This window comes from Diuraphis noxia, unplaced genomic scaffold, assembly GCF_037042655.1.
Source record: "Diuraphis noxia isolate RWA-SAM2 unplaced genomic scaffold, SU_Dnox_SAM2 contig0004, whole genome shotgun sequence".
NCBI classification, from domain to species: Eukaryota; Metazoa; Arthropoda; class Insecta; order Hemiptera; family Aphididae; genus Diuraphis; species Diuraphis noxia.
Window position 1 is genome coordinate 3,665,269 of NW_028301714.1, and position 21,184 is coordinate 3,686,452.

Genomic DNA, 21,184 nt, shown 5'->3' on the forward strand with positions numbered 1-21,184 from the left:
CGGGCGCGGCGGCGTAGTTAGGCACGCGCGTTTCGGGTAATCGGCGCGTGACGGAAGCGACTGCTGGCCTGCCCACCCGACCGGGGACCAATATTTTATTTTTAGAACTCGCGCGGGGCGCAGTAGCGAGCGCGCTGCTTTTTTTATAATATAAAATTTATACATATATATATATATATATATATATATTGCATTGCTCGCCATATAACCACACACACACACACACATAGAACGAGCGCCAAAGCCCGTACACACACACAGACACAATAATATATTATATATACTATATTTACCGAGTTATATTATGCGTGGCGAGAGGTGATTCTCTCCCTCGGACGGGCTCGATTATCGTCGACCATTGTCGCGAACGTGCGAGTTTGTATTACAACACTGACGACGATATTATAATATTTTATAACACCCGGCTAGCCGGCCAGACCTTTTCGACCTTTCGGAAAAACGCGATCCACCTCGTCTGTCTTCGCTCACGAATACGTACAATAATAGAATTTAAACGTTAATAAAACTTATATTAATCACAAGCCGTGTGTATATAGGTCCGTCATATTGCTATAATATAATTTATAACATTATAATATACAGTGCATGTGCGCTTGTGGATTGTCTAACGCGGTGGAAAAAATACCGATCTACACGTTATTATAATAATAATAGGTAGGTATTTAAAATAATAATATCGTACTCCGCCACGGAATGTCGTCGAATCCCATCCGAGGAATCCGGCGGAAAAAATCGTCGCTCACCGAAGTGAAGATAGCGGTTCTGGGGGCTCCCGGCGTCGGCAAAAGCGGTGAGCAGCATCCGTATGTTATATAAATAATACAATGTACATAATCACTAATTACACATATTATAATATGTACTACCTAAATTACACACCTAATTAGATCCTTATATATTATGTTCCTACATCGGGCTACATCAGGTCTCCGACTTTCGCATACCGGAGTCAATATATAATATCTGCACTTAATTTAGTAGCTGGGTTAGAATTCTGCCCACCCACACAACAAATTTTAGGATTAAAGTTAAAATTATAAAACCTACATACTCGTCTACATTTCACTATTTCGTTATACACGCCTAGTCGAACTTTGAACTTTGAACATTTCTGATATTTATATTATTAAAGCACAGCACTATTATATACGTCACTGCACAGTCAACGTATCGCGCTCAAATCAAGAAACGAGTGTTTTTCGATAATTGAATCAAGATTCGGTTACTTATATAATATCCAAAAATTTCAGAAAGACTAGTATATAATATAATACATAACAGGGTAATGTATGTAATGATAATAGCATGACGCATGAGCATTTATTTAGGGTCAATTATATATATGAGGAGAAATTTTTTCAGCCACATAATATACACTGCGTCCAAAGTCCGTACATGATGATACATATATGGTTGAGACGTATAATGTTGATTAAGTAAATCAGATCTTTCAATAATTTCAGCTGCACATATTGTTATACTATTATTATTAAATTTTTTAGTATAATACATTAATACATCCAATACTATTAGTTCTGCACGTACTTTAGATTTGTCTTGGACGTTGCGTTATTAAAATTATACGTTTTTCTATTTACAAATCACACAAATTCAAATTTATAAATTTCGCATTAAATTTATTGAATACGTTTTCGGAATCAAGCACCTATCAAATTTTAAATTTTAATTTAATACATTTTTCAGTCGTGTTTGTGTTTGTTTGAAATAGACCAAATTAGTTACGGTTATCAAAGTTTTTAAGAGGAAGCAAAAAATGTTTTCTATGGCTTGCAAATGTATTATAAGACATAGCGAATATTTTGTGTTCGGCAGTTCCAATTTTGAGCAATAGCTTTCAATATTAAAGAGAATTTAATTATTATCAAACTTAAATATATAATCATTATATCTATGCTCTGATATGGGTTTTTTTTAAGACATTTTAATTTTCAAGCAAATTATAACAATTTAAAAATGCTCATATAACTAAATAGTTTGCGTAAATATCATTAAAACTCATTAAGGAGCACAGATAATTTTCTTGGCTACAATAAAATTGAGCAAAACCCCTTTATTACGACACGATTGAGCAATCTTGCTGGCGTATCAAAGGAAATAAAATCACAAAAGTAAATCTACACAATTGAACATAGAAAATTCTGCAATGTTGTCATTTTCAATTTTGAACTATTTTATATAAATATTTATTTAAATAATTATAACAATTCAAAATATAGTACGAGTTAAAAGTTTCCGATTATTGTTATATTATTATATTCCTATATATATAATTTAAAAAAAGCGGGTAAGTCGTGTATGTCGCTCTGCTGTACAGTAGGTTACAAGTGGGTTACTGTAATGGATGGAATTAAATTTGAATCCAATGATATTATATCATTGTATACGAAAAACGATTCTGAGCGAAGACGGTTTATCTGTCTAAGATATATTATAGATTATTAAAAATTTTCAAATCTTAGTTTTAAAAAGAAAAATTTTTATGAATTTCTAGTTTGAAATAATTTGCGAATTTTTGTGATTTTTACGTATTTAGTCAAAATTTGAACTTTAAATGCTTATAAAAAATAATTGTGACTATATATTTCTTTTATTTTTCAATTGCTATTGCAAAAATTTATAATGAGCCTTGTATTAAATTTTCAAATCTTAGATATAAAAGGAAAATTTTTTATGAATTTCTAGCATAAAATAATTTACGAATTTTCGTGATTTTTACATAATATTTGTAAAAATTCAAACTTTGAATGCTTATAAAAAAAAATTGTGACTATGTATTTCTTTTATTTTTCAACTTCTATTGTAATAATATGTTAGGAGCCTTGTATTAAATTTTCAAATCTTAGAATTAAAAAGGAAAACTTTTATGAATTTCTATCTAAGATAATTTGAATATTGCCGTAATTTTTACGTATTTAGTCAAAATTTGAACTTTAAATGCTTATAAAAAAAAAATTGTGACTATATATTTCTTTTATTTTTCAATTGCTATTGTAAAAATATATAATGAGCCTTGTATTAAATTTTTAAATCTTAGATATAAAAGGAAAATTTTTTATGAATTTCTAGCATAAAATAATTTTCGAATTTTCGTGATTTTTACATAATATGTTGTAAAAATTCAAACTTTGAATGCTTATAAAAAAAAATTGTGATTATGTATTTCTTTTATTTTTCAACTTCTATTGTAAAAATATGTTAGGAGCCTTGTATTAATTTTTCAAATCTTAGAATTAAAAAGGAAAACTTTTATGAATTTCTATCTAAGATAATTTGAACATTGCCGTAATTTTTACGTATTTAGTCAAAATTTGAACTTTAAATGCTTATAAAAAAAAATTGTGCCTACGAATTTTTAATATCTTTTAACTTCTATTGTTACAATGTGTTAGAAGCCTTGTAATAAATTTTCAAGCTTTTCTACCGAACAAATAAATTTTTATCGATATTTATAGAAAAAAAAAACTAATAAAGTTGAAAAATTAAAATGTCCATTAACAGCTCAAAACAAATCTAAATATTTTGAAAATTTTATCAAATATATAACACGCCTATATAAACATTCAGTCAAAATTTCAAGTATCTGTGGTAATTTGTTTTAGAGTTACACCAAAATAAGGAAATCGCTAAAAGTGAAAATCCAATGTTGTAAAAATTTAAATTTCAAATGCTCATAAAAATTTAATTTGAATTTCAGGTGGAATTTTTATTTGTGATAAAGATTGAAAAACTTGTAAGGAATCTTGTATTAAATTTTTAAATCTTAGATTTAAAAAGAAAATTTTTTATGAATTCCTAGCTTAAAATAATTTGTGAATTTTCGTGATTTTTACGTATTTTGTCAAAATTCAAACTTTGAATGCTTATAAAAAAAAAATTGTGACTATGAATTTCTTTTATTTTTCAACTGCTATTGTAACAATATGTTAAGAGCCTTGTATTAAATTTTCAAGCTTTTCTACCCAACAAATAAATTTTTATCGATATTAATTAAAAAAAAACTAATAATGATCGAAAATTTGAAATGCCTATGAATAGTTCAACTTAAGTCGAAATTTTTTGAAAATTGCATGGTGGATAGAATATACTTATATAAATATTAGGTGAAAATTTCATGTATCTATGGTCATTTGTTTTAAAGTTACATCAAAAACCAAAATCGATTTTGTCGAAAAATGAGTGTGCGTAAAATTTCCCGTTTTTCCCTTAATTTTTAGTTTGTTTTTCTCAATTATTTAGAAAAGTATTAAGAATTTTTTACTTTTGACCCCCCAAAGTACCAACTAGATTCACTTTCTGATCGAACGAGGTACTGAAGTCAAAAATCGAAGCATTTTTACTGCCCCAAAACGTGATGACAGACACAAAAAAAAAAAAAAAAAAAAAAAAACACACATCATGGTAAAATCAATACATTCATCGCTCCGCTCAGAATCTAAAAATAAACAGAAACTTTTTTTCACTATAGGACACGACTATAGCTAGGTGATCACTGATCAAACACTAAATAAACAGAATTGTTTCTATAATAATTTAGGAATTATTACTTATCTTAACAATCCCATATTTTCCCTAATGATAAATGTTTAAAACTTCACATCATTAACGGTCAGTATACTACGGATACCTAAAACGGCTAAAACTAATATTTATTGCTCTGGAACTAATTTATCAATTAACGAAGAAATGAAGAAGGGCTTAGCTCACGGTTTGCTTAAGTTTGGCATTATAATAATTGTTGTTATAATACGTGAAAATAAAAATTATAAAATTATGACAATTTTATATTGTCTATATCTATGCTCCATCTTTTTGATAAAAAGGTTTATACTAAACTGTACTTAACCAATGTTCTAAACCTAAATACACAAAAGCAGAACTGTTGAATAAAGATTTGCTATGTTGTACGTTTTTAAGACAAAGACAAAACATGTGGGTGACATATCCTTATAAATTATAATCATGAAATTCAAATCACAAGAAACCACAAACTTAACATAATATTGTATCTACACAAGATGTAACGAATAGAATTGATATTTGTAATAACTTTTGTTCAGATTAATATATATTAATATATATTATTTTTATTATAATTAAGAGCCTATAGCGCAAAATGTATAATTAATTTTTTTTTATGTCAATTATTTTTAGCACTGAAAATAACAAAATTTTAATTTAGTTAAAATCTTTTTGAATAAATTCAAAATAGCCTATTAGTGCCTATTAGAACAATTTTGATGGTAAAAAGATTTATCTAAGTCAAGTAGTTTATTTTTTTGAACTCTCTTAACATACTATATTATTTTGGTTAAATTTTGGAACGTAATACATTTTTTAAAAATATGATTTTTGAGAATTTGTTGACATGAGTATATTTCTTAAATTATTTACTTATCATATAATATAATAAAATTTGTCATACGTTTAATTAGAATAATTTTTTATTTGTCAGGTCTTTCTGTTATGCCCTGTATATCTAGGTATAATCCATTAAACAACCTATAGGTACCTACTCATTTTTAATTCATCAAAAGTGTTAATTAATATGGAGTCATGACAAATCATGTTTTTTTTTTTAATATTTACCTGGTAAATAAAAAAAAAATTAATTTAATGAATATTTATGAACGTAGAAGTTGTAAATATAGTCTTAACATAAATTAACTGTTTTTTTCTCTTGTTTTTAGCATTGACCGTACGGTTTTTAACAAAGAGATATATTGGAGAATATGACCACCAAGCTGGTAAGTTTTAATTTGAAAATAAATGCAAAAATAGAATTACAGGCCAAAAAATTCACGGTTAAATTATTCTGCAGAAAAAAAATAATTATAAACTGGTACTAAAATAAAATAAGACTATTTAAATAATTAATAATATTGTGTGTATTTAAATTTTCTTTATTTGTAATAATTATCTGGTACTAAACTTATACTAAAACAAATACTTTGTGAAAACGTTTAAGGATAAAAATAACTTTTGAAGGCCAAATAAAATATTGATGAGATTACATACTACACAATTGAAATGAGAATCCTATAATATACAATAAGCTAAGGCCACATAGACTTTAATGTTTCATCTTGCACAAGTTCGCAAATCACAATAATTTATAAGTATATACTATATACCTATGAAATATTGAGAAATAATATCAACATTATAAACGGCTAAACACATCACATTTAATGTGTTCATAAATAGGCACAGTATATACGTTAATTAGAAGTGTATCTATATTTGATATCTCTGTTATTACTTTAGGTATGTACCTACTAGTAATTTACAAAGGCGATCAAGTTAATGAAAAAAAATTCACTTGAATTAGTAAGTTAAGAACCTTGAGCTAAAAGTTAACAGTTAACAAACAACACATTTACTTTTTTTTAGTACAACCTGAAACACACACTCACACATAGGTACAGTGATTGTGAAACTTTATACTTTTTGAATTATAAATTTAATGTTTATTAAAAAATAATTCTATTCTACCCTTCTTATAAGGTAACACACGCGGTAGCTGTAGTGGCTTAGGAAATATTTGTTTATAACAACTAAATTACTTATTTTATTTGGTTATTTGTGTGAATTAAAAATCATTGTACACAGCGTGATTACACAAAAAGTAATTAACTAATTAGTTTTAATTTTAACTATACAGATATAAATATGACATATAACCATGAATTCATCTTATCATATTATTTTTCAAGTTAACTTCAAATAACTACCCTATATGAGCATAAACACAAACTTATAATAACATAATAGTTGTTACTATGAAATATTTTACTATACCTACCTATTTAAGCTATTAAGTTAATAAGAAAATAAACACACTAGTTAGGTTAAAATCTTGATAAAATATTTTTTTTTAAAGGTTATAGATACCCATCTGATAATTGGAATATTAACAGGTCTATAACGAAATAACAAAATTCTTTTTATTGATTGATCGAATTCGTTTGCAATATAGAAACGAGGTACAAGCATGAAGTGATGGTGGACAGCGAACCGATTCTTTTCGAGATACTAGACACCTGTCCAAAAGTACGTATGATTATTAATGTGCCTATATGTCTTAAAAGGACTTCGTATCGTGCATGGCACATATGTTGTCTTCATCTTACTACCCAACACATAGCAAATAGCACGTTTTTCAGAAGAATCTACATTGATTATTTAATTATACATATGTACCTACTTAGACTTTAGAGTGAATTTACTTATCATATAATTAAAGATTAAAGAGTATTGTTCAAGGTAAATTTACAATTTTAAATTATCATAATTTGCTTTAAAATTAAGATACATATTATAAAAATCCTATGTTGGGTCCTGGTTAATATTCTTAGGTATTTGCTATAATTTTAAATTTGATAATAATATGACGAATTATGACTTATTACTTATTAATAATTATTAGGTACCTATTAAGTTAGAACAGTTAGAACTTATAAGTTATAACATTATAAGATAGTTTTATTATTAAATTTGAAAATAAGGTTATTATCAAATTGGTCAATGTGCTGAATTTCACACTAATACCAAAAATTAACGAATAAAATGAATTCCTCTAATCATAAAATTTACTCATATTCAATAATTTTTAACATACAAATGGTCAATAGATAATTTTAAATAAATGACTGAATGGTATAAAAATTTATTATGTATACATATAATTATTTTTATTGAAAAATTCTGACTTAAGGCAGAAAGAAGTAATTTTAAGAATACCTCAAATAACTTGTTAATTATTAAATTATAAACTTAATATCAGTAAAAAATAAATTATTTAGGGTTAAAAGTTGAGTTAAAATTAAATTAACTCCAAATAAAAAATTTTATCATTTTATGCCCAGCAGGAACAAACTATCTATACATTAACACTGAATGTTGAAAACTTGAAACTAATACATTGAACGTGCTTGTAAAATATCCGGACGAGTTTGTACTTTTTGATGATTATTTATGTATTATAGTTGCTCGTTATATTTGTTTCACTGTTTAATTTACATACTGGAGGAAACTGATCAAAAATAAGTTATAAGCTGCATAATAAGTATATTAACTATTAAACTCTATATCTCCCCCCTCAAACTTATAAATATTGTATCCTCAAATAATAAATATATATATATAGGGATAGGTATACATCGCGGTATTATAATCAATTTCTATAATTATACTCGTGTATAATTGATGTGGTTGGTCCAACAACACACTTGTCTATATATATATATAACGATATGTATACATATTTTTATATATATTTATAGAATGACGAGGAGTTACCTTTAAACGACGTTTACAATTGGGCGGATGCTCTTGTGCTAGTGTTTGCTATAACAGATAGACGTTCATTCAATTACGTGCGCCGCGTAAAACAAGCCATGTTGGACGCTTTCGAAATGCCCGTAGCGCTGGTGGCCAACAAGGCTGATATGGTTCATCTTAGACAAGTCAGCACGGAAGAAGGTACCAAAAAAAATATATCAACAAGTGTACTTACTAAGTGTGTACCTATACAACAGAACATATTGATAATTTTTTTCTATGAGTGTCACCAGTGGTGTTATTTACAGTGGGGGGGAGATGAAAGTTGGGCATTGTCCCCTATAAAAATTAGCCAAATGTGTTGTTAATAGGCAATTTAATTTTTATTCCTCACGTATATTCTTATACAGGTGAAATATTGGCGAAAGATTTCGAATGTTGTTTCACCGAAGTGGCGGCCGCTGAACAAGTGGGACAGATCGCCGAGGTGTTTCTTGAAGTTTGCAGAGAGGTGTTGAGTGTCCGGCGGAAGAACAAACAATCGTTATTGGACCGGATGTTGGGCGGAAAGACAGCCGTTGTAAAGGCGTACGCCCGTGGTAAAAGCGACAGTGCTCTGCCAAAAGAATAACTCATTTAACAGCGCCAACACAATCTTCCGGATACAGAGTTCAACAGTGTGGTGTGTTAAATTAAATAGTATATACACATATTTAAGTAAATGACACATTGTATAAACAAGGTAATTATTTCATTCTCAGACAATATTTCGATAATTAAGGTAAAGGGATTTTCAAAAGTTTATGGACATACTGTTTTATATTTTCTATGATTTCAGTGTTTTTGTTTATACAACTAGAAAAAAAATTATAATTCCTTACACAATATTATTGAATTATCTAAATATTTATTGTCTGGTTCGTGATAAAAGAATTACCTTGTACCTATGTGTAATATTATTAGGTATTACGATAACGAAATATATCAGGGTCATAATGTTTGTACTGTTTGTATAATATATTATACCAGGTGGTTCGTTTAACGTCGGACACTCAAAAAGTAATAGTTTTTGAAAACATATTTTTTTACATGGTTTTGAGTTGTTACTAAACAAAGTTTTTATTAAAATTATTTATTTTTTATCTTATTTGAATCACAACATACGTAAATTTTTAATTTAATCTTTAAAAGTGGAATATTTTTTCGAGTATTTTGATACATTAAAATCGAATTTAGTATGATTAACTTTATGAGGTATAACATATAAGTTTATAAACTTTAAATTTTAGAATGTTTGGATGAGTGGAGTGACATTTTGCGGGATAACCGCGTACCACTCCACTTCGGTCATTTAAATACCTATACTCATTAACTACTTGTCTTAAATTCGACTTTTATTCATCAAAATACCTAGAAAAATATTCTCCTTGGAATATAAAATTAAAACTGTATGTTATCATTCAAGAAATAAAATTCTAAAAACTGTAAAAATAAAATAAATTTTAAAATGTTTTTTTAACGACTACCAACAAATCATGTTAGCCTTTTTTTTTTCAAAAACATATTTTGTGAAATAATAATTATTAAATGATGAAAGAATTACCTGGTAAATGCCTACATCGAATTTAGGTACGAGCAACTGTGGATTTATGCACTGTCAACAGCAGAAACTGCAACATATAAGTTTGCCCATAGTACTTATATACAACTATACAAGTATTAAATATATTGTACTATAAAAATATATATTACAAACTTACTGCAGCTAAATGCAGATTTATTTAATACAAAATACTCATTACATATATCATGTATATTATATACCTAAGTACATTTTTGTGTTTTTGTTAAAAATTATTTTTATAATTAGCGTACTTACAGTATATTTACGGCACTCTATTTTTTTTCAAAAAAGACATTTATTTATATTTATTGTTTTAATATTTGAATGTGACAAAAAATTGTCTTTTTATAATATGTCATGAATGTAATGCATGGATTAAAAGCATACCTATGCTATTATGTTCACAATTATTTAATAAATCGCAAATTGAATAGTTTCTTTTTTTTATTATTTTAAATAATTGTGAATTTTTAAAACGATAACCATAACGGTTATAAGGATCTATTTTTAATAGTCTCATTACAACTTGATATTTTGATAAAACATCATATTATTATACATTCAATAAATGTTTAAATCATTTATATTGTTTAATTATTTTTATAAGCACCAATCCTTAATGTTAATAGCTCTACAAACACATAATAACAAAACGAGTTACGCTAATTTTATTTGTATTACTGAAATGATAAATAAAAGCAATTCAATTACCTACCGTATTTAAAATACTCGCAATTTAATAATATAAAGCACTAGTTTTCACCTAGGTGAGTATCATCCGGCTTTTTATTCGTATTTTGACAGCTATTTATTTCAGAGGAGTTCACAGCAATGAACGTCTTATATTCATATTTATGTATACCTACCTGCTATAACTAAAATGATACCCAACTGGGTAATGAGTGTTAATGATGCTTTGACCACTGTTCTTAGAATAAAACATTTATTAAATGATTAACCTGCTTATCATAGGGTTGGTATGTCTTATTTAATTTAAAAAACCTGGACAAAGGTTTTTTGTATAAATTTAAAAATTTAATTTTCATGGAAAAAACTGTACCACCCCTCTTACGCCATTCTCCATCCAATATTAACTATTTTTTCGTGACCAGAATATTGCTAATCACTAAATGAGTATGATTGGTAAGTGGTATTCATTACAATATAGTTTAGGTACCAAGGTAGTTTAATTTATAGCGCCGACATGACATGCAGCCATGCAGGAATGAGGTACTGAGCCAACTGAGGTTCTTAGTTCTTATAATTTTAAACTAAATTACAATTATTATTACAATATTTTCAAGTCTTCAACCGCTAAAGCCAACATAATACCGAGTAATTTGTTGAGCTGTAATAGTTAAACTGAAAGCTAATAAAAATAAAAAATAAAAATAAAATACCGAGTAATTGCGAGCCATATTTTAAAATTAAATATAAATAATATTTAATTTTCGTATAAAACGATCGTTATTCGTCAATATCGTTGATAGCAAAAACAACACACAGATCTTGTATTGTATTATTAAGGTCTAGTGGGTCTACACTCGGTTAGGTTAGGTTAAATCGTGGGTCTACTAAAGATTTTTGTTATCATCAGTACACCCTGGACCTGGAGTTTTCGTAAAAGCTGTAATATATTTTTAGAATTTTAACAATTTATACCACAGATCAATACATAGTTAAAACACTTGAAACATGTAACCCATGTAATATTTCAGTAGGTATTGCATTCCTGATGTAATATGTGTTAATATACTGATAATGAACTAATGCCATAAATTAAATTAAATATTTATTATTTATAAGTTTTTTTTTTATTTATTTAATTTTTCAAAGAAACAAATTTATATTCATAAAAATTTCGATGGACTCAGCGTCCCCCTGCGTACGGCGTACCTTGATGAATAGAATAAAGGGGTACAATATAATACAATGAAAAATTAAGAGTAGCTTCGTCCCCTAGCACTCCCCCCTCACCACAATACAACCACCATCCTCCACGTTGGAAAGAAATCAAGATTTATCAATCGTATAAAAATAAAATGCAATTCTCAAATGTATCGTTATCAATTGAATTTGTATTTACTATTTACCATGGAAATCTTAGTATTATTCTTTTGAGTCATTATTACTCTATGGTTGTAACAGGAGCGGGTTTTATCACGCTCAAAGGGGGGAGGCTAATTTTAAACTCAAGAATTTACGTAGTTATATTTTAAATCTATATAAAATTTGTATTAACATAATATGTTTTTACTAATATGTAAATCATTTTTAGATTCTGAACGAAGTGATGAATGTATTGATTTTACAATGATGTGTTTTTTTTTTTTTGTGTCTGTGTACAGCATAACTAGTCGAAATAATGCTTCGATTTCAAACTTTGGGGGTGGTTTCCGATGTAAAATTGAAGATCCTTGGTGCATAATAGTCAAAAGTAAACATTTTCTAACAGTTTTCAAAAAAATCGAGAAAAACAAAAAAAAAATGACAGAAAAACGGGAATTTTTACGCAAAATCAGTTTTCGACCAAATCGATTTTTTTATATGGTTGTCATTCAAAAACTAATCACTAAATACTTGAAATTTTCACCAAATGTTTATGTTAGTGTTATATATATACAGTTCAATTTTCAAAAATTGTAGACTTTTTTTGAGTTATTTATAGACCACTGAAATTTTCAATTTTTTTGAGAATTTTTTTTTTGAAGTGTCGGTAAAAAAATGTTGGACGACCAAACAAACTTGAAAATTTAATACACGGTTCCTTATGAGTTGTTCTTATTGTAACTAAAAAAATTAAAAATCTTAAGTCACAATTTTTTTTAATGAGCGTTTACAGTTCAAATTTTTACGAAATTTGTCGAAATCGCGAACATTTGAAGTAATTTTAAAGTTTAAAAATCATAAAATTTTTTCTGTTTATAACTAAGGATTAAAAATATAACACTAAGTTTTCCATAAGTTTTCCTTCAAATAGCTATAGAGAAAACTCGAAGCGTCGTTATAGGAAAAATTTTAAGTGCGTTTGAATTTTAAATTTTTTCGAATTTAGCGTAACGATAACGATATATCCTCAAACGATTTTAAACATTTGTTATTATTCAAAAAGTATAAATCGTAGATACTTGAAAATTTTATCAGTTATTAAGATTGGCATTTATAGACAACTGAAATTTTTGATTTTTCTAAAAACTTTTTTTTGAAGTGTCGATAAAATTTTTATGGCCCTATCAAAATACTTGAAAATTTAATACGAAGTTCCTCATAAGTTATTCTTATAGTGATTAAAAAATTATAAAAATGCATATGCACGATTTTTTTTTATTAGCATTTGAAGTTAAAATTTTGACTAAATACATAAAAATTACGGCAATGTTCAAATTATCTTAGATCGAAATTCATAAAAGTTTTTCTTTTTATACCTAAGATTCGAAAATTTTATACAAGGCTCCTAAAATATTTTTACAATAGCATTTTAAAAATAAAAGACATATATAGTCACACATTTTTTTTATAAGCATTTACAGTTCAAATTTTGACTAAATACATAAAAATTACGGCAATGTTCAAATTATCTTAGATCGAAATTCATAAAAGTTTTTCTTTTTAATTCTAAGATTTGAGAATTTAATACAAGGATCATATATAGTTTTGCAATAGCAGTTGAAAATTAAAAGAAATATATAGCCACATTTTTTTTTTACATGCATTCAAATTTTAATTTTGATAACATACGTAAAAATCACGAAAATTCGTAAATTATTTTATTCTATAAATTCATAAAAAATTTTCCTTTTATACTTAAGATTTGAAAATTTAATACAAGATTCCTTACAAATTTGTCAATCTTTATCACAAAAAAATGTCCCCTGGAAATTCAAATTAAATTTTTATTAGCATTTGAATTTCAAATATTGGTCAAAACCATGAATATTTGCAAATTATTTTGTAGTTAAAAATTCATAATATTGTTTGTATTTATATCTAAGGTTATAAAATTTAACACCAAGTTTTCAATAAGTTTTGCTTCAAATAGCTATAGAGAAAATTTGAAGCGTCATTATAGGAAAAATGTTTTGAGCGTTTGAGTTTTAAATTTTTATGAAATCGCGTAATGATAACGATTTATCCTCAAACCAGGTATATGTATATCTATGATAATATAAGGTATTATGAATTATGATAACTACATGATAACTACACTAATTGATTAACCATGCCTTATGCAAAATGCATCTTAATTGAAAAATAAAATATTTGTTTCAAAATAGAATATATGACAATATTTAAATATAATATATCCTAGACTGATAAATCATTTCCGTTCAGAATCGTTTTTCGTATACAATGATACCTATCATTGCATTCAAATTTAATCCCATCCATTACAGTAACCTACTGTACAGCAGAGCGACATCCACGACTTACCCGCTTTTTTTTTTTTTGTTAGGTATGTATTTATTTCACAATAACAACATATTTTAAATAGTTATATTACTATCAATTTTCATCTGAAACCATTTATAAAATTTGCTCTATTGAGTTATTGTCTTTTGTCTATTAAAAAATATAGACAGTATAATCAAAACAGGTAAGGTTCGAATATTCTATAATGTAAGACTAAAAGAGGCTACAAGTTACGACTATATAGTACGAATACCACATATAAGAGCAGGACTTTAAAGTTTAATATCAAACACATCGGTATAAATGTTTATAATATATATAGTATATACCATACATTATAATATATTGATATGACATAAAGTCATAAATATATAATATTATATTAATGAAAAAATGGAAATTTTCGATCGTTATTAATTATAAATAGCTATGTCTATATACCTATTATATATAATATTCTACAGTTTTTTATTAAAAATATTAATTAAAATTTTTTTCGATTACCTATTTTAAAGTGCTGAGAATTTAAAATGTCCTACCAAATGTTCTACCTAACCTATCTGTAGATCCAACTTTCTACCAAAAATCTCCATCAAAGTTGATGATAATAGTATTTTTTCGACTGTAAAAGTCGAGAAGTTAAAGTTGTATAAACTTTTTCAAATACCCCTGCAGCTTAACGTCTGAAACTAGTGAAACTATTACCCTGAAAGAATAAAAATAAAATTGTAATTATTAATTTTCAAGCGCCTCCGCCTCAATTAAAAAATCATTCAATGCTCTGGTCTCTGATCAAAATATGTAGATGGAATTATTTTGATGTATTTCGTGGTATCTACCTGCAGATGGATGACACGGTGAAATTATATCTTCAACTAGAAACAGCTACCCAGTACCCACCCTTATTGTAGACGGGTGGTGGGCCTTCAAAAATATCTCCAGCCACACTTTTTATTTTGAGGATAGTCGCCACTGAATATAAATATACAACATGACAAATTACACCAATCAAAAATACAACAAATAAGAAATAGGTGTCTCTATTCTTTATATTATTATTATTACACTATTAAAGTATATATAGCCATGCCGGTGCCGCCGTGACTGGCGCTGTTGATCGTTAGTGGCTGATAGTAGACACAAATCAGAGTTTCGTACTTTCGTACGCGATAAAGAAAGATGATAAAGAAAGGCATCCAAATTTTAAATTTTAAATTCATAATAGTAATTATGTAGTAGATCTTTGTCGTCATGATGTCGATATAATTATTGTATTCGCAGTTGTCCCCGATCACTTACATCCGAAATCTGTACGACGCGTCATTTATGAAGCAGTCATCGTTTTAATTACTAACAATATTTTTAACAAACATCACCAGCAGCATAGTCCATAAAAGCACTACGACGACCTGAAATGACTGTCCAAATATCGTCAGTCTGTGGTCTAACGTCGATTCGTGAATTATGAACGACGCCTACAACCCTCTGAGTGGCACAAAAGACGACTGCAATGGATGACAATGATCAAGTGATTTTTTATCCAAACCAAGGAGTAGATCCGCACAACCGATGCTGCGGTGGTTCCATGTGGTGTATTCAGGTAAAAATTATAAAATTAATTTCTTGTATTTGCGCTCATACTACTATTTGTTTATCCAGGACATATGCGGTATTATTTGTGCGATATTCACGTGGCTGTTGATACTGTATGCTGAGTTCGTAGTGACATTCGTCACACTATTACCATGTCCGTATCCTATTTTTCAGTGTGTCAACATGGTGATATTTCAAATCTTTGCCTTCCTTGCGATGGCTTCTCATCTGCGCACAATGTTCACGGATCCAGTATGTTTACATAATCTCACTATCCTTCTTATACATTACAATGTATACATAATTTAATTGAAGATAAAAATATAATCTAAATTAGGTATATTTTATAATTTAATACTGTACTTACTTGTATTTATTCAATGCATATTTTATTTTATTAGCTAGTCAACATTATTACATATATTAACCTAAGATACATTTAGTATAGTAGGTCAGGAAATAATTCATAAATATATGGTCATCAAGATTTCTTTATCATTAAGTTATATGTAGTAAAGTTCAGATTTTTATTTTATTGCCAACACATAACAAATATCATGACATGCTACATTACCACTATTTTTTTTTTTTTTAAATTATATGAAGTATGTTTACTTGCATTGATTTTATCAGTTTATACATATAAGCTATTATGATTGAACTTGTAATACTAGCCCATCAATAATTTAATCAAATCTTATTATTGAAATATACAGGGTGCAGTGCCAAAAGGAAATGCTACAAAAGAAATGATACAACATTTAGGTTTACGCGAGGGTCAAGTGATATATAAGTGTCCAAAATGCTGTTGTATTAAACCTTCAAGAGCCCATCACTGTTCTGTTTGCCAAAGGTTCACTAAAACAATTTTTAATACATAAAATAACTTATTTATAATCAAACTGTATTATTATTTTTAGATGTATTAGAAAAATGGACCATCATTGTCCATGGGTCAACAATTGTGTTGGAGAGAAAAACCAAAAGTTTTTTGTATTATTTACGGTATCTATATTACATATTCCCTATTTAGCGTACAGTGTACACAATCAATATTTTACTATTTTAAAATTTTGTTCTTTAGCTTTATATTGCTGCTATGTCAATGCACGCATTGTACTTGTGTGTCAGCCAATTTGTTTGGTGTTTACATTCCGAATGGAAGCAATGTTCTTGGTATACACCTCCTGCAACAGTAGTTTTTTTGATATTTTTAGGTTTTGAAGCATTGCTATTTGCAATATTTACCATGGTAATGTTTGCCACTCAATTACAAGCCATATGTTCTGATGAAACGGTAATTATGTCTCTAGTTTATGATCCATAAAAATTGCGTTCAATGAGCTTACATACTATTTTTATCATTGATATGTTAACCGTTTCTTTTTATTGTTTATTCTTAGCTCAAAAATTTTTCGAAAGAATTAAGATAATTTTTCAATAAATAATTGTTTTCATTTAAGTTTAGATGTAAAGTATTTCTTCTTGCAATAAAGCATAAGAATTAACAATATTATTACTTGTAACTAACAAGTAACTATTTGTAAATAATTAAAGTGCAATAAGTGTATAAAATTATCTATAAAAAACAAAACAAAATGTATATTTTGTAAATGAACATGATGTTTAATATTTATGTGTTACAACATATTGTATGTTATACCGTTCATTTTTAAATATTTTATTTACAGTTAAATCCATTTAACGTTAATTGGTTGAGTGATAGTTGGGTTATTAAATAAATATAAAATAATATTAATGTCTTATAATAATTATTCCAGGGTATTGAACAATTAAAAAAGGAAGAAGCTCGGTGGATGAAAAAATCTAAATGGAAGAGCTTACAAGCTGTGTTTGGCAGGGTTTCTATTACTTGGCTGTCACCTTTTTCACGGCCAGCTCCTAAGATTAAAGTAGATAATTATCTACAGGTCTAGTGATATGAACAGTATTAACATATTTTTAATATTAACTTCTCATACCTAATAATATTAAATAATTCTACATTAAAATTAATTTAACTTATGACTATGCAATGTAAGGCAATGATTCTTTTATTAAGAGAGGATCTGATAAATAAGTTTAATTATTTTATGAACTTTAAGTGATATTTTATTATTGTTAAATCTTTGCTATAATACAGTCAGTAATCATTTAATTAGTCACTTTATAATTTATATACTTTTATTTGAATATCTATATTCTGCTGCTTTTTCTTACTATTTGTTTACTATTATTATTATTATTATTATTATTATTATTATTGACGAACAATACATTAATACTAATTTTAAATACATATTATATAGATAAATTATTTATCAAAATTGAAACGCCTTTTCCCATCAAATCTGTATCCATAAGCAGGAGAATTTTTAGCATCTACAAGAGCTGGGTTTCTGTACTTGTAGAATGATCCGTGACCGTGAGGTGATCTAGATGCTCCGTTGCTCACTCCATATGCTTCTCTTGGATAAAAAGCTTCAAATTTTGCACCCAATACAGATACTATACCCCATAAAGCTAGGGTTAGAAGAATGTGTAACTGAAAAAGCGTGAAAATAATGTTATAACTTGTAACATTGAAATAATATTAATCATAAGAAAATAAGAATTATATAAACCTATTTTCTCACCTTCATGTTTATGGTTAGTCAAAAAGTTTGCATACAATAAATATAAACTAACAAAATCAAGTGATCAAATTGTGTTTCATTCCACTGTAAGTAACAGGTATATAAGCCCACATTAACATTTTATAATCATAAAAACATTGTGTCATACCATCTTGATTGGTTACCAACTTTCTCTTGACCATGAACACTAAATGTGATAGTAGCATGCCTATGGCTATAATGTTTAATTAGGTTTATTTGAATAATTTATGACTTAGAAAATAAATTCAATAAAATACAAAATGTATAATTATAAAAATATATTGTTTATCATAACTAAATTATTTCTATTTTTTATATTAAAACAATTTTTAAAACAGAAAACTCAGATTTGTTATCTCGACAGACATTTTATTTGCATTATTAATAATTATATAGGATATTATAAAAAAATAATAACATTTCACAATTAACAGCTCTATCAAATTGATTGTAAATTCCTGGTTACATCTGAAAAATCAAAATGTTTGATTAATCAAAGAACAAAAACTTATTTTTTGTTTTAAATATTTAATAGTATATTGTATCAATTTACTTTCAACAATATTTTTAATAGCTACAACTGTTGGCGACCCGGCATATTTTTGAATAAAATTGACACCTTCATCGCAACATCGTCCCAACGAAGGATCTAAAGGAACTGATCCAAGGAATGGAACACCCATTTCAAGTGACATCTGAGCAGCGCCTCCAGTGTTTTTTGGAAATATTTCAGATGTTACTTTACATTTAGGACAAACAAAAGTAGACATATTTTCAACCACACCCAATACAGGTAACCCAACTTTTCTGGCAAAATCCAATTCTTTACGGACATCTAACAAAGAAACTTCTTGAGGAGTAGTAACAACAATTGCTGAAAAGTTTTCAGTTGATTTAAGGAATTGGACTAATGAAAGGTGTTCATCAGAAGTTCCTGGTGGAGTATCAACAATCAAGTAGTCCAATGTGTCACCCCAATCAACTTCAGTCAAAAATTGTTTGATCATAGCTATAATTAATAATAATACTTATAGAAATATACCTAATAATCAAGGATTTATAATATATTTTTAATGTTTTCAAGAAGTAAAATAAATAAAAATCACCATTTTTCTTGGGACCTCTCCAAATTACAGCATCATCCTTACTTTCTAGCAAAAATCCAACAGACATGATCGATAAATTTTCTTCAACAAACTAAAATGAAAATATAATTTATTTTTATTTTTATTTAGATTGTTTGAACTGTTAAATATCACTAATATAAATATCTATACTATTATTCTTACCACAGGAGACCATCCTGATCCACTTTGATGTATCTAGAAATTAAACAAATTGATCAAAAAAATGTCAATAAACTTTTAATAAACAAAGTACAAACATTTTCATCTTCAACACCAAATACGAGAGGAAGTGATGGTCCACAAATATCAACATCTAAGACTCCAATCTAAACATTTAAAAATAATTGTAAATGAACAAGTTATCAGATTGTATACAAAAAGGTATTAAGAAAATAAAATATGATTACATTTTTCTGTTCATTTTCGTTGGCCAATACTCTAGCTAATAACGATGTGAATGTACTTTTACCCACTCCACCTTTGCCAGACAGTACGAGTATTTTATACTTCACTGAAGACAGTCGATGTTTTAATACATCTAAAGCTAAATTGCCAAGAACAATTAAAAAAAAATATACAACATAAAATATATTTTTTCTTGCCTGGGTCAGGAAGTTGAGTTACACCAGATGCACAAATATTTTGGTTAGGACATCCTTGACATGCAGATACTTGACCAGCAGATGAGCTTTCAGTGCCCGGGCAATCTGAATATATCAAAATATAAATTGCAAATCATAAATGAATATGCAGTTTCCATTTGGAATTTAAGAGCATACAGAATAATAAACTAAAGTATGTTGTTACTTAATACTTATCATCAGATAGATGTGTAACAGTGTAACAAACAAATTTTACTAAAACTTACGATTTGGAATATTAGGATCCATAATGGTTAATCCGCTAGCATTTGAATTTAATGAATCAAATGAAAAATCTGACTCACAGGCAAGTATACACTAAGCATTAATTATAGAATTATTTGTTAAATGTTGTAGTGGTATTTTTAATTTTAATCAAAATTGAAATTTGAAAATTATGAATTTATGAATAAATCGTTATCTCGATAGTCGGTGGAACCCATAGACATAATAAGATATAGACTGCTAGTAGAGAGAGAAGTAAATAGTCTACATCAATAGAAAGAGACAAGACATAACTTAGGTATCATGGAAGATATTATATAATTTCATGGAGTTAAGAACACATTTATCAATTTGAAATGGTTTTATGACAGACATTTTGGCGGCCCGTCAATATTCAATAATTACTTTATTAAATATCTATTACATTATTACTTCGATGGAAGATTTTTAAACAACAATAACGAAGTAAGTCACAGTACAAAAGACCTTTAAAAAGAGAAAACAAAAGTGACATATTTAATTTTATTGAAAACTCCATTTAATACTTGCAATCATTATAGGTACTGTGAAATTGGTAAAGATGGT

The 21,184-nt window shown here is 27.4% G+C and overlaps 4 protein-coding genes across 6 annotated transcripts; 2 read left to right on the forward strand and 2 right to left on the reverse strand.

Moving 5' to 3' along the window:
* The first annotated feature begins 345 nt into the window (after positions 1-345).
* On the forward strand, positions 346-10,381 carry LOC107161954 (ras-related and estrogen-regulated growth inhibitor). 3 transcript variants are annotated; one of them, XR_016191651.1, is made up of 6 exons: positions 346-811; positions 5,730-5,786; positions 7,019-7,092; positions 8,325-8,523; positions 8,733-9,004; positions 9,952-10,381. XR_016191651.1 is itself a non-coding variant. In XM_015508593.2 (5 exons), exons 1-5 carry the CDS (start codon positions 715-717, stop codon positions 8,951-8,953), a joined length of 648 nt encoding a protein of 215 aa, XP_015364079.1. In that variant the 5' UTR covers positions 347-714; the 3' UTR covers positions 8,954-10,381. The 3 variants fall into 3 exon arrangements, 2 of the variants coding, with proteins under 2 accessions (XP_015364079.1, XP_015364080.1); XM_015508593.2 differs by having other exon boundaries at positions 347-811; positions 8,733-10,381; XM_015508594.2 differs by having other exon boundaries at positions 805-824; positions 8,733-10,381.
* Positions 10,382-15,512: 5,131 nt separating this feature from the next.
* Positions 15,513-18,248, forward strand: LOC107161986 (palmitoyltransferase ZDHHC3). The gene is made up of 6 exons (XM_015508658.2): positions 15,513-15,956; positions 16,016-16,201; positions 16,666-16,802; positions 16,870-16,954; positions 17,034-17,246; positions 17,731-18,248. Exons 1-6 carry the CDS (start codon positions 15,867-15,869, stop codon positions 17,884-17,886), a joined length of 867 nt encoding a protein of 288 aa, XP_015364144.1. The 5' UTR covers positions 15,513-15,866; the 3' UTR covers positions 17,887-18,248.
* LOC107161987 (uncharacterized) lies at positions 17,555-18,669 on the reverse strand. Its single transcript, XM_015508660.2, has 2 exons — positions 18,586-18,669; positions 17,555-18,494 (listed from the first exon to the last, which is right to left on the reverse strand). Exons 1-2 carry the CDS (start codon positions 18,589-18,591, stop codon positions 18,264-18,266), a joined length of 237 nt encoding a protein of 78 aa, XP_015364146.1. The 5' UTR covers positions 18,592-18,669; the 3' UTR covers positions 17,555-18,263.
* A 285-nt stretch (positions 18,670-18,954) lies between these two features.
* Positions 18,955-20,789, reverse strand: Nubp1 (NUBP iron-sulfur cluster assembly factor 1). Its single transcript, XM_015508657.2, has 8 exons — positions 20,602-20,789; positions 20,336-20,440; positions 20,141-20,277; positions 19,991-20,059; positions 19,896-19,928; positions 19,713-19,803; positions 19,160-19,615; positions 18,955-19,074 (listed from the first exon to the last, which is right to left on the reverse strand). Exons 1-8 carry the CDS (start codon positions 20,621-20,623, stop codon positions 19,046-19,048), a joined length of 942 nt encoding a protein of 313 aa, XP_015364143.1. The 5' UTR covers positions 20,624-20,789; the 3' UTR covers positions 18,955-19,045.
* Positions 20,790-21,184: the final 395 nt, after the last annotated feature.

Coding starts and splice junctions, on each gene's coding strand:
- LOC107161954 (XM_015508593.2), top strand. CDS start 715: ATGTCGTCGAATCCCATCCGAGGAATCCGGCGGAAAAAATCGTCGCTC. Junction 812..5,729: donor TCCCGGCGTCGGCAAAAGCG/GTGAGCAGCATC, acceptor TCTTGTTTTTAG/CATTGACCGTACGGTTTTTA. Junction 5,787..7,018: donor AGAATATGACCACCAAGCTG/GTAAGTTTTAAT, acceptor TTTGCAATATAG/AAACGAGGTACAAGCATGAA.
- Nubp1 (XM_015508657.2), bottom strand. CDS start 20,623: ATGGATCCTAATATTCCAAATC. Junction 20,441..20,601: donor GGATCCTAATATTCCAAATC/GTAAGTTTTAGT, acceptor TGATATATTCAG/ATTGCCCGGGCACTGAAAGC. Junction 19,616..19,712: donor GAGAGGTCCCAAGAAAAATG/GTGATTTTTATT, acceptor TATTAATTATAG/CTATGATCAAACAATTTTTG.
- LOC107161986 (XM_015508658.2), top strand. CDS start 15,867: ATGGATGACAATGATCAAGTGATTTTTTATCCAAACCAAGGAGTAGAT. Junction 16,803..16,869: donor CACTGTTCTGTTTGCCAAAG/GTTCACTAAAAC, acceptor TATTATTTTTAG/ATGTATTAGAAAAATGGACC. Junction 16,955..17,033: donor AGTTTTTTGTATTATTTACG/GTATCTATATTA, acceptor TTTGTTCTTTAG/CTTTATATTGCTGCTATGTC.